The sequence below is a fragment of the Uloborus diversus genome, chromosome 7 (genome assembly GCF_026930045.1).
Source record: "Uloborus diversus isolate 005 chromosome 7, Udiv.v.3.1, whole genome shotgun sequence".
In the NCBI taxonomy this organism is placed as follows: domain Eukaryota; kingdom Metazoa; phylum Arthropoda; class Arachnida; order Araneae; family Uloboridae; genus Uloborus; species Uloborus diversus.
Window position 1 is genome coordinate 5,488,342 of NC_072737.1, and position 12,417 is coordinate 5,500,758.

At 34.6% G+C, this 12,417-nt stretch overlaps 1 protein-coding gene across 1 annotated transcript in view; it reads left to right on the top strand.

Annotated features, from left to right (window-relative positions):
* The first annotated feature begins 31 nt into the window (after nt 1–31).
* The window catches only part of LOC129226198 (rap1 GTPase-activating protein 1-like), a 171,645-nt gene continuing 159,259 nt past the window's right edge, over nt 32–12,417 (top strand). Inside the window, exon 1 of the mRNA XM_054860798.1 lies at nt 32–394. Within this exon, the coding sequence (XP_054716773.1) occupies nt 32–394 (363 nt within the window). The remainder of the gene's footprint in view (nt 395–12,417) is intronic.

Below are 12,417 nucleotides of genomic sequence, written 5' to 3' on the forward strand. Positions count from 1 at the left end.
TTTACCAGCGTGCAAAGAAATTGTACGGGGAATGCTAGGACCCAGAGTAGAGAAGGAGGTGGTCCGAGAGCCACTTTCTGACGACATTACCAAGAGACGAATTGATGACATTTCGGGTGACATAGAAGCAACATTGGTAGAGAAATTACAAGTAGCTGGAAAATTTGCATTTCAAGTTGGTGAATCAACAGACATCATCGGAAGCTGTGCACAACACATAGCCATTGCATGCTTTGTTGATGAGGGACGCATTGAAGATCATTATCTTTTCGGCAAAGAACCGCGTACAGATGAATATCTGAACAGTAAAGGGATCCAGTGGCAAAATTGCACAAGTGTTTCCACCGAAGGAGCTGCTGCAATGACAGGACCTATCATAGGGTTCCTGTCGAATGTGAGAAATCGTAACCCAAGTGTTCAAACCATACACTGTTTCCTCCACCATGAAGCTCTCATGGCAAAGAACTTACCAGATGAGCTGAAGTCGGCTTTGGCTGAAGTCGTGAAACTCGTGAATTTCATAAAATCGAGGCCGCTTAATTCTCGCCTTTTCTCCGTACTTTGTGAAGAAATGTGGGCAGATCACAATTCCCTACTTCTTCATGCAGAGATTCACTGACTTTCACGTGGTAACGTACTATCAAGAATTTTTGAATTGAGGGACGAAGTACGAGAGTTTTTTGATTTTAATAAAAGAAATGCAGTACGTCAGTTTGTTGCAAGACAAATAATGGCTGGCAAAACTAGCGTGCATGGCTGCATTTTTGAGCACCTTAACGAATTGAATTGGAAAATGCAAGATCAAGGAGAGAATTTGGTTACATATGTATGAACAAGCTGAACGTGTTAAAATCAAAAATTCAGCTGTGGAGAGAAGAAGTAGTTCGTTGGACATGTTCAAATGAACCGTCAACATGGTATGTGAAGGAACTGGCATGGATTAAAAGCTGCTGAATGTGGTGGCGGAACATTTAGCCATACTTCAGGATAAGTTTAAGCACTTTTTCAAGAACACCAACATATAACAGTATGACTGGATTCACGATACATTCCCTTCATCAGCGGAATCATCGGCTAAAGACCTTTCTTTGAAGGCGCGAGAAGAATTTATGAACCTCAAGAGCGACCGTACTCTTAAACTTAAGTTGAGCGAAGTGCCTCTGGACGATTTTTGGTTGCTGGTTAAAAATGAGTATCCCACCATCTCTTGTCTTGCTATTGATGTGCTGCTGCCATTTTCAACTACATATCTTTGTAAACTCAGCTTCTCAGCCCTCACACTTACAAAAAACAGTAAGAGATCATCTTTAAGGAGACTCGATCTAGAACTTCACGTAGCTCTTTCCAGCATAGAGTCAAACACAAAACGTCTTTGCTCCTCAAGGCAGGCTCAGGTGTCTCATTAGTGTCAAGTTAGGTGCTTGGTGTTAATTTCTTGCTGCTTGAAACATTGAACATTTTTTGAACACAAACTTGAAACATTTTTTAATAAATCATTTAACTGCAGTGTGCACTTTAATGACATATTTGACAGAAATGCTTTGAAACACAAATCAAGTATAATTTTCTGTAATGTCTGATATAGGTAGTTTTGTTGTTCATTATCAACCTCAATACATTCGAAATATTCCGACTTTCTAAATAAATTTAAATACATTACATTAGTTATAATTGTTTTATTCATATGAAAAAATCCCCCCCCCCCCCATGTCTTTTTACCAGTGAATAATAAAAACACTTCTATATTACCAATGCGAAATTAAGTTCAGTGTGCCCCGTTGTTCCAGAAATTTCTTAAGTGTGCCGCAAAGTAAAAAAGGTTGAGAAGCACTGCTCTATAGGATCAGATCGTTATTCATATGCAATACATTTTTAAATATGGTTGCTTCGCCTTCTCTTTTACAACATTTCAATTTGTGGCAACAGATCCTCTACCTGATCTCTTAAATCCATAATACAAGAACAGCTTCCATTTTCATAATATTTACTTTGCAAGACTGCTCTGCAAGCTTAAATATTGGAAATAAGTTCTGAACCTTTACGAATACCTTTTTGTTTTGACTTTTATTTGTACGCATAAAAGATTCAATTATATTTATTGTCACGCTACCGTCGACGTTTTGTAGTTGTTAAAGCATCTTGAGAATCTTAGCTTTTTTTTTTTTATTTTTAACACGCTTTTATTAGCTTCACCTGTATGTATGTATGTATGTATGTATCTTGTAACGGAATCTTGCAGCTCAAATTTCGCCCCCTTCCTGCGATCGAATTCTTTTGAAATTTGGCACGTGACCTCAGACCCGATGACAATGCAATATTCTACAATCAAATTAATTAATTAACACTTTTAATTGTTAGTTTCCTCCAATTTTAATCAAGATTTTGGCATAAATCCAACAATGTGAAAAAGGAAAAATTTTAAAAAATACATTTAAAAAATGCTCGCAAAAATTATTTAAAAATATCTACAAAAACCTTTAATTTTTCTGCATCGGACAAAATTTGTTCCCATGTTCCAAGGTAATTAGAACATGAAATATAATTGTTTTTAACTAATTTCATGCCAAAATTTAGGTGAGCCTTCAATTAGAAATTCATTGCTGATCAGACCATTGTTGAACAAAACTTTTATTCAGATGCATCTCAAATTTTCAAAGTAATATAAATATGATTTCCGCAAAGAAGTAATTGCAATTTTGCTTGATAATTCTCCAACATAAGACTAAAAAACAGAAAAATAAAATAATAGTTTAAAAAACTAAAAAAACACGCTTTCGTAGCAAAATGAACTAAAAAGTGAAAAATAATCTTTGGATGATAGTAGTTGACCAATCAACTTACTTTTATTGTAATACGAAAAAGCGTTTGGGGCTTCTTATCAGTTGTCCTGAATTTCTTCCATTTGTTGTCCATGCAAAAATGTAAATAGACAGCCCCCCACGCGTTTTTGAATTGCATTAAAATTAAGTGATTGGTTAACTACTATCATCCAAAGATTATTTTTCACTTTTTAGTTCATTTTGCTACGAAAGCGTGTTTTTTTAGTTTTTTAAACTATTATTTTATTTTAATCAGAAACTTTTATTTTCTTCCCATCTTCACAAAAAGTTTAAATGAAGATACCTCCAAGATACCAGTATATTTCATCAACTTGAATATTTAGAATGAAAAAAATTAATAAGTGATGGATGCTGAACGGTTATTTGGTGCACTAATTTTGGTGCACTCGATGCATAGATTAGTTTGATGTGGGAACTTTCGCTCTCAGTGATGCTTAGAGAGATGTAATAACATTCACGAAATCAATATTTAGTAGCCAAAATCGAAGCCGATTTTTCCTTCTAAAAAATTCGTGTTGTGGACGAAAAATTCGCGTTAGCTCTAAAATTCGTAACTCGTGAAAAATTCGCGTTACAGCCATTTCGCGTAAGTTGAATCGCGTTGTAGCGGGAGTCGACTGTATCTCCTTGTTTTTTTTACACAAACATTTCTTACTCTGGGCTATGATTTGCTGTGCTTTCGTGCTCAATTCTGTACCCAGAGAAGTTGATATAACTATCTTGCTCTTATCCTAATTCGTTTTTCTCACCTCCTGAACATTTTTGGAAAATGGATATGTTCCCTTTTGATAAATTAGCCCTCATATGTCATTAAGTACTGCCGTTATCATGACATTGACGCCCATATGCAAAATTTTAAGGGGAGGGGGAGAGAGCTCAAAAATTTTCCCCATTGTTTAGCGGGATATTTTCCCCATGGAAACCGAGATTTCAGTATAGATTAGAGTTGTTAAAATTTGACACTTTTAATAACTTATTCATTAATGGCTGGAGAAGAAGTGTTTTTACATTTTGCAAAGAAAGAAGCATTAAAAGCAAGGAAGTTTTAATTTCTAAAGGGGGACTTGAGCCCCCACTTGCCCTCCTCTATGGGCTCCCATGTATCATGACTTGGTCTTCTACTTGGGCTCCCAGGGATCTTGATATGAGTTCCTCAAGCCGTCGCTATTTGCAAAATCAAATCGCAAATATTTTGGGGTTTTTTTTTTTTTAATTTCCGAAAAAGATGTTTGTTCTTGTTTGCTATATGTTTATTCTGTTTTTTAGTCATAGAAAGTATTTTTAAAATAAAAAACAAAAACTCCAGTAGCTATTCTGTTCATTATAAACTAGCGGTACCCGCACGGCTTTGTCTGTAGTAGAAAATTAAAAAGTCATTTGGTTCAACTGTATATTTACAAATAATGGATGATGAATTTCTCGCCAATTTGCTAGGCTTATTTGCTCGTCCCTGTTATGGTAATTGCTCGTCTGCATTATGGTAATTTACTCGTTCATGTTGTGGTAATTCGCTCGGTAAAATGTTCTTAAAATTGGAATAGAAAAATAGCAAAATCAAATTTTCGAAAAATTGCTTCGAAGTGCTCACCTCTATGCTACGAACTACTTTTGTGCCAAATTTCATGAAAATCGGCCGAACGGTCTAGGCGCTATGCGCTGAACAGACATCCAGATATTCAGGCATACGGACTTTCAGCTTTATTTTCGTAAAGATTAAGATGTTTGTATCGCCGTGGGGGGTAGATTGATCGGTAAGTGGTTGATTTCGTCCGGTTTCGATGCCAGCCGGATCGAAGATACTTTGCGCTCGCTAATCGTCGTAGGGGCACGTTGAATAAAGTCTTCCAAAACTCCCATTCCAAATCAGTGCCTCTGGGGGTGCTGAACAAGGAGGTTTTCGGTTTCTGGTTTGCATGAAAATGTTGATAAATATCCTTCCACCTATCTTGCGAGCTGTCTGAGCTGAATCGGATTTCCACCCCAGAGGTGCTCTGTATATGGAAGCCGTACTCCAAATGATTCAATATTTCTGTCTTAATATGGCCAAATTGAAACCAGAAAAAAAACCCCACTAAATTCGTCGCAAAGTTGGCGACAAAACTTGGTGACCAAAACCTTGGCGATATATTACCAAATTATAGCTCTGCTTGAGTTTGCATTGAAATTAACATTGATTTCCCCCAAAAAAGGTGTAAAAGACCCGCTTTGGAACATCCAAATGCAACCAAAAGGGAAGGTGCACAACTAGACTCCACTTGGAGTCTATGTGCCAAATTTCAAGTTTCTAGGACATACCGTTTTTGAGTTATGCGAGATACATACACACAAACGCACATACGGACGTCAAGAGAAAACTTGTTGTAATTAACTCGGGGGTGGTCAAAATGGATATTTCACGTGTCTATACGTTCTTAGGCACTTATCCACGTCTGGTCGGGTTGGAAAAAAAAAATCAATGCTCATTCGGAGGCGAGCAAAATGGAAATTAAGGCCGTTTTTTTGAGTGAAATTTTTTTCGCGAATACAATACTTCCTTTTTTGTAAAAGGAAGTAAAAAAGTGTTAAAATTGAAATTTTCAGAAAATAAAGAAATTAGTTTTTTTTTATTATTTTTTTTTATATGCAACAGTCATAAATTGTCAGTATATAGCGTAGTTTGAACCTAAAAAATATTTTATAGCTTTTACATAATATCTTAAGTTCGCGCATACGCCTTAGATTGGGCAGGAGATTTTAGCCCAATTTAAGGCGTATGTGCAAACAAAAGATCTTATACAAAAGCTAAAAAATAACTTTTTAGGTTCAAACTACGACTAATAATCTGTGGCTTTTGCATTATGAAAATATTAAAATAAAGATAATTTTATTTTTTTTAAATACAATTTTTAGCATATTTTTTCCAATTTTCAGCCTCATGCGCAAACTGAAGATGTCAAAATAGATTATTTTAATATTTTTTAATATTTTTCACCAACTGAGGATACCAAACTACAACTTTTGAGAGGTAACGCGATTCCGGAATTTAAAAAAAAAATCGATTTTTCCGAACCACCTTAGTATTTATTGAATACCCCTTCTGTAGACCAGTTTGAAATAGGGAAGTTGCAACCTATTAAATGTTCGTATTTTGACTATTGGATATTGTTAATTGACCCTCAAAGCTAAAAAATTCACCATCGCTGAATTTTAAAACACCGAGATTTATTTTTAATGAATTTTTAAAAATCCACGCGCAAAAGTGCGCTCTTCTGAAACGTCACGAACTTACGTCACAGGGCTCTAAGGGGCAGCCTTCCGCCGAAGATCCCTTGTTTTCGCTACGGACATTTTGAGCGCGCTGATATTTTTATTTTTTAGAAATTCAATAATCCTTTTGAACACACTATGCAGGCCGGATTCGTTAAAGCACAATCTAAATAATCTTCCTCAAGTAACACCAATGAGATATTCGAATATTTTCGAGAGGATGAGAGGTTTAATGTTCCAGAAACGCGAGGAGTTAAATGCGAGGAGGTAAGCCTTACGTTTCGTCTTCGAAGCCAACTGCACGTCCTTCGGCTTCTCCCAAGGCGGAAGAGCGCATGACGTCACTTCCTGTGCCATTTGACGTCACAATTGCTTGAACTTTAAAAATTAATTTTAAAAAACCATTTATCGTATCGCAAAAATTTTTTCACCTACGATGTTCATACACGTTACTCTATCATATAAAAATTAAATTGAAAAATCGAAAACTTCCCTATTCTGTCAGAACTCACATTTTTGTTACGAACTTGAAATTTTCCTTTTGTCATTGACGTTTGAATTTCAGTAAAGAATTTCCCAACAGTAAACTGCACCGCTTCGTGTCTGATGAAAGCACTCCATCCTTCCTGGGCAGCGTCGTCAGCACTCCCATCTCGAGCCCCAGCACTCCTCCCATCTCCACGCTCCCTCACTCCGACTCCTTCTGCAGGAACAGCTTGAAGATGGGACGGACTTCTACTCTCGTTTCTAAGAAACAGAATGTTGCTGAAATCCATTCAGAGTTTAGGAATGCAGAAGGTAGTATTTTCTGTTTCTTTTTACTCTAGATGGGTTGACCTAAGGCCCCTATGCAGGGTATATCAGTACCAGGGTTCCCAGATTTAAGAACAGTAAATACGGGACAGGCTTCTAAGAATGAAAAGGAAGGGGGAGGGTAATAGTTTTGTGGTTGAGGGCAATTACTGGTTATGGTGTATTTTTTAAGGGGTGATAAACAATCATGTTTCAATGACTTTTGAAAAATTCCTCTCAGTATGTTTATTTGTGAGTACACTTTTGGAGGAACTCCAACTCAAAAAATAAATCAAGAAATAGAACGAAGTTCAGTATACAGATCGACGTTGATAGGAACAGGTGCTAATTAGTTTAGGCAAATTTTTCGTTTTACTTTATTTTTTCCCCTTAAAATAATGTCTCGTTCTGTAAAATATTGTTATCAGCCAGAATACGGGACTTTAGCCGTCCCGTATGGAAGTTCCCCGGGACGCGGGACACTTTTTCAAAATACGGGACTGTCCCTTGAAATCCGGGGCGTCTGGCAACCCTGATCAGTACAGCGTTTACAGACTTTCAGGGCAGATAGAGTACACCAAGATGATGGGAAATAACATGGCAATGCATGGTCGGAAACGCTTTCCTGGCGCGGTAGTGACGACACAAATCACCAAAAAGACAAGACAAGACACGAACAAGAGAAGAAAACATGTTTTTTACCTATAATAGTAACAATAATCCTTATATTAATAATAGCCGATGATCGAGTAACCCGCGTATTTCAACAATGAAATTCGCGCCACGGCATGATAATTTGATAAGATGATTTGGTATAGAGTTTAATATGCAGGGAAAGGCTTTATTGTGACAAGACTGAACTCGATCCGGTCACTTAACTGTTTTACCGGTAAGGCTGTGTCATTTCAGGGGAAGGACGAAACGAAAAATGGTCAACAATGACCGCTATCTACTGCAGTTAAGGGTTAATCCACAGGAGTTAGAATTAAAACTTAAACTACCAAAATACCTCCAAACAGGCAATGGCTTCCTTCAAATATAGAAGCAAATTTTCACCCGTCATACCTTGACAGGCGACTTTCTAGTAATAATAATAATGTCGGTAGCTCTTTTAACATTTCAACAAAAAATGAATTTTTTAATTTTCATGGACATTTTTTGAACCAACCACAACAGTTTTCCGACCTGCAGACTATTTTCAAAAAGGGGTCTGAGAAATGTTAGCGAGGTTTCCGCCATCTTGCCCCAAATTTTAACTTCTCATAACTTTTTTAAAATAAAGATTATTTTTATCGTATAGAGGATAACTTATCCTTAACCGTGCAGTTTTAATTTAAATATTTCTTTGCTTTTGCAGCTTTTACAAAAAAATTAGAAGCTTTAAAGCTAGAAGTTAACCAGCTGAAAGAAGACAAATTGGATTTGTTGAAACAGAACTTGGTAAGATTCTTTTTGTATGCAAAAATGTTGTGTTAAAATGAATAGCCATGGCATATATTCAGTTTCCAGATCATCTGTATTTTATAACATCTTATCCCTTCCTTTGTCATAGATAAGTCGCTTAGATTAGTAACCAATCTGTCAGCTTGTCAAGAGAGGGCCGAGGCGTTACCATCGAAAAAAGAAAGCCTTTTGGATAAAGTGTGATGTCACTCGCTTGAGGCAATCGAATTATGTTGGCGCTTATTTTATTGGCACGTTTTGATGAAACTTTTCATTATTAAAAAATCAAGTTCAAGAGCTTTGAATAATTAAAATTTTTATTGAAAGTTTAGTTGTAAATTTTTCATATATTTGATGTTAAATATGATGTAAAGAGTCGAATGGGCAGCTTTGTATATTAAAGTTTAGATGTACGTGCGCATGTATTCCAGAGATATTCACAAATTTGCTTTTTAAAGTAATAGAGATTAACTGTCAATTCGACGCAATAGCATTTTAATACCCTATAAAAACTTCATTATTCCGTGGAATCAAAATAAATTTGTATAGCGAATATTAATTGCAGGAAATTTAATTGATGATGTAAAAATTATAGCCGTAGCAAGTAGTAGGGTAGCCTACAAACTTTAACTACCTTTAAGCTCATTGAAAGTAATTTAACTTGCGTTCCTATTTCTATAATGTTGAGTTTACCAGTTTTAGAAGTTTTGCTTCTTAACTGCTTAGTTTATTTGTTTTGTTTCAAATGAAAATGCAATTAATTGCTTTCTACTTATTCTCTAGTATTAGTCTAGTTTCTTTGTAGTAATGACTATGGGTTTTTATATTGAATTTTAGTACGCATTATCTGCATATCAAATGCATATTGAGTATTAAAAATGTGCAAATGTATCAAAGAATAAATAAAAGCCTGATGTAGTCGAGTTTATAAATTAGCTATCTTTGTAAAAAATTAAGGTTTTAAACTATTATGGGTAACTTCATAAATATGCTATTTATCAAAGTGTATTTTTAACATCCGACACACAAAGGAAGGGGGTTTTAAGTTTGACGTATCTGTGTGTCTGTCTGTGACCCTCTCGCGATTAAACGGATGGACCGATTTTGAAAACAAAAAATTTGTTCGAAAGGAGAGTTGATCGAGAGTGTTCTTAGCTAGGTTGCATCTTTGGATGACATTAATTAACGAAGATATTAATTAAAAACCTCTAAAAGGTTTTTCGCGATTTTTGCAGTGAAAACATAGTTAAAAATTATAAAATTTAATATCAAAATAAAGAGAATTTTTTCCCGCGTCTGATAATGTGTTTGAAACTTCCATGTTTCATAGAATTCGGATTATAACATTTTTAACACGCTTTTATTAACTTCACCTGTATGCATGTATGTATGTATGTATCCTGTAATGGAATCTTGCAGCTCAAATTTCGCCCACTTCCTGCGATCGGATTCTTTTGAAATTTGGCACACGACCTCATCCGATGACAATGCAATATTCTATAATCAAATTAATGTAATTAACTCTTTTAATTGTTAGTTTCCTCCAATTTTAATCAATATTTTGGCATAAATCCAACAACGTGAAAAAGGAAAAATTTAATTTAAAGCAGATTTTAATTATGGCTAAGCCTTTATTCGTGCGATTGGTAACCGAATTCGCAACTCCAACGAACTATAGGGGGCACTGAAGTCACTGTCTAATGGCGGAATTGAAAACTAAAACAAACGCACATGGTAACGAAGAAAATGCTAAAAGTGTTGTGATTTTTGTTCGTACGTATGATTTTTTCGCTTTATTCTTTTTAAATTAATTTTCAAAGTCTTGTGGATATTCTGACCCACGTAGAAAGAAATGAGAATTCAAGAAACATTACTAAACGTCAAACATTAATGCAAAGTACGTAGTTCATAGTTCTAAGCAGCCATTTTCACGATGTTGAATTCGATATTTATCAATTCTTGATAAAACTAAATAATAATTGTGGCCTGACAAGAATAACAATTAATGCTAGAAAATTTAATATGACATTACAAATTATTACCAAAAGAAGATGATACTTCTTTGCTTTGCTTTGGCTAGCGCTTGTTTTCCATTTGTAGCCGAGTTATTTCTCTCGAATTCCCAAATCGGTTAATTTAAAAATTTTCTGTTTCGATTTTTCTAATTTCTGAGTTACGATTTAATTGTGTCATGTTATGCAAATCATCAACAAAATTCTCACGGATATACAGTGACTCCCAAAAGTCTTCGTACACCTACGACTTTCAACGAAATAGGCCCCAATCCATTGGTTAGAATTATTATTCCGGAATGGGTATTTAATTATAAGATCTATGATCAATTTTTAACAAAACTACATGAAAAGTTTTTAAAAAATATTAAAACTTAATTTTTTAAAAATCAAAAACCAAAAAGTGCCGGAAATTTTATCTCACAAAAGTCTTCGTACACTTTATAATATGTCTATGTATTATTGAATAATCTAACTTTTGATTAAGTTATTAATTAGTAAAATATCATACAGTATTCATAACACCTTTTAAACGTCTGGGACTCGATTTTATTCTTTTTCTTTCTTTTTGTTTGCGTAATTTCTGAGTAAGTGCTCAACCACACTTCGAGTCTTACTGTTTCTAGCTCTATTTTCGTTTCAAAGCCATATTTTTGTAATCTAGCCTCCAGATATCTCTAAATACGTTACATTAAGTTAACATCTGGAGATTGAGGGGGTATTTTCTAAACTTTAAGACGATTTTCGAGGCACAGACGCAAACGTTGAAAACCGTGTGCTTCTTATCGTTATCTTGATGAAAAACAAAGTTGTTTCCAATAACCAAATTTTTGGGTAAGAGTACAAAATTGGTTTTTAAAATATTTAAAGGAACAGCATGATTCATTATTTCATCAAAAAATTACAAACTACCAAGTCCTGATGCTGATATGCACCCTCACACTAGAACACCTCCACCGTCCTTATTAACTGATCCAAATAAGTTCTTAAGATTAAGTTCCTAATTTTTTCTTCTACATACAGTTATACAACAATTTAACCAAAAATGTTGAATTTATTTTTATCTGTAAGTAAGACGTGATTCTAAAACTTTTTAGCTTATTTAAAATTGATTTTGCGTCGAAAAGCGTAAGCTTTCTGTTTTTCGCACGACCAAGAAAATTTCTGCGGTAAGAGATCCCATTTAACCCAGCTAATCAGAGAACTTGGCGAACAATTTTAGGTGAAAGGTAAATGTAAAATGTTTCATTTAACTCTGCAGAAACTTTTACAGCACTCAAATGTGTATTTTTCAAAAAAAATTTAACTTTAAATCTCCGACCACGTTTTGTCAACTTTGCCAGTTGACCTTTTCTTACCTTGTTTTCGGTCCGATTCCTTTCTTTAAAGCATTTTATCAAGCAGTTTACTATACAAATAAATAAACTAACTAATTTAGAGACATTTCAAACCAATTTTCCACAACTGTGAAGAAAAAAACCCTCAAATTTTGAATGGTGTTTGCGGTTTTTACGAATACCAGCCATTTTACAGTAATAAGCACAATATTAAGGAATAAATAAACAAAAAATTAAAGCCAAATGACTTATAAGGGTCAACACAATACAAAAATATTAATAAAATGGCATATGATAATTTTCATCATGAATTTATTCAAAAATATTTGAGTGTACGATGACTTTTGTGGCGTGTTATTTCTCTGTCTCTTCGTTTTCTGACCCATTTCAAAAAGAAGATCCGTCAATATTTTGAAAAAACCAATGGGTTGCATTTAGAATGACATAGGAATGATGTGAAAAAATATTGAACTTCATATTCAAATTCAGTTTCGAGTTACTTCGGTTTTTCTAAAAAATTTCAAAGTGTACGAACACTTTTGAGAGCCACTGTATGGTGGTAGTTTTCTTTTCAGTTGATTGACAATTATTTCTTTTTACTTATCGAATTCTGTAATCTTACTACCATTTTATTCCACTCATGATAAAAATTGAAAATGGTTTAACTAAAAACGCGAAATCTCGCCAAGGCTACTTTGCTCGCACAATGCCAAAATTATAACCCTAAACAAATTTGGCGAAACCTTT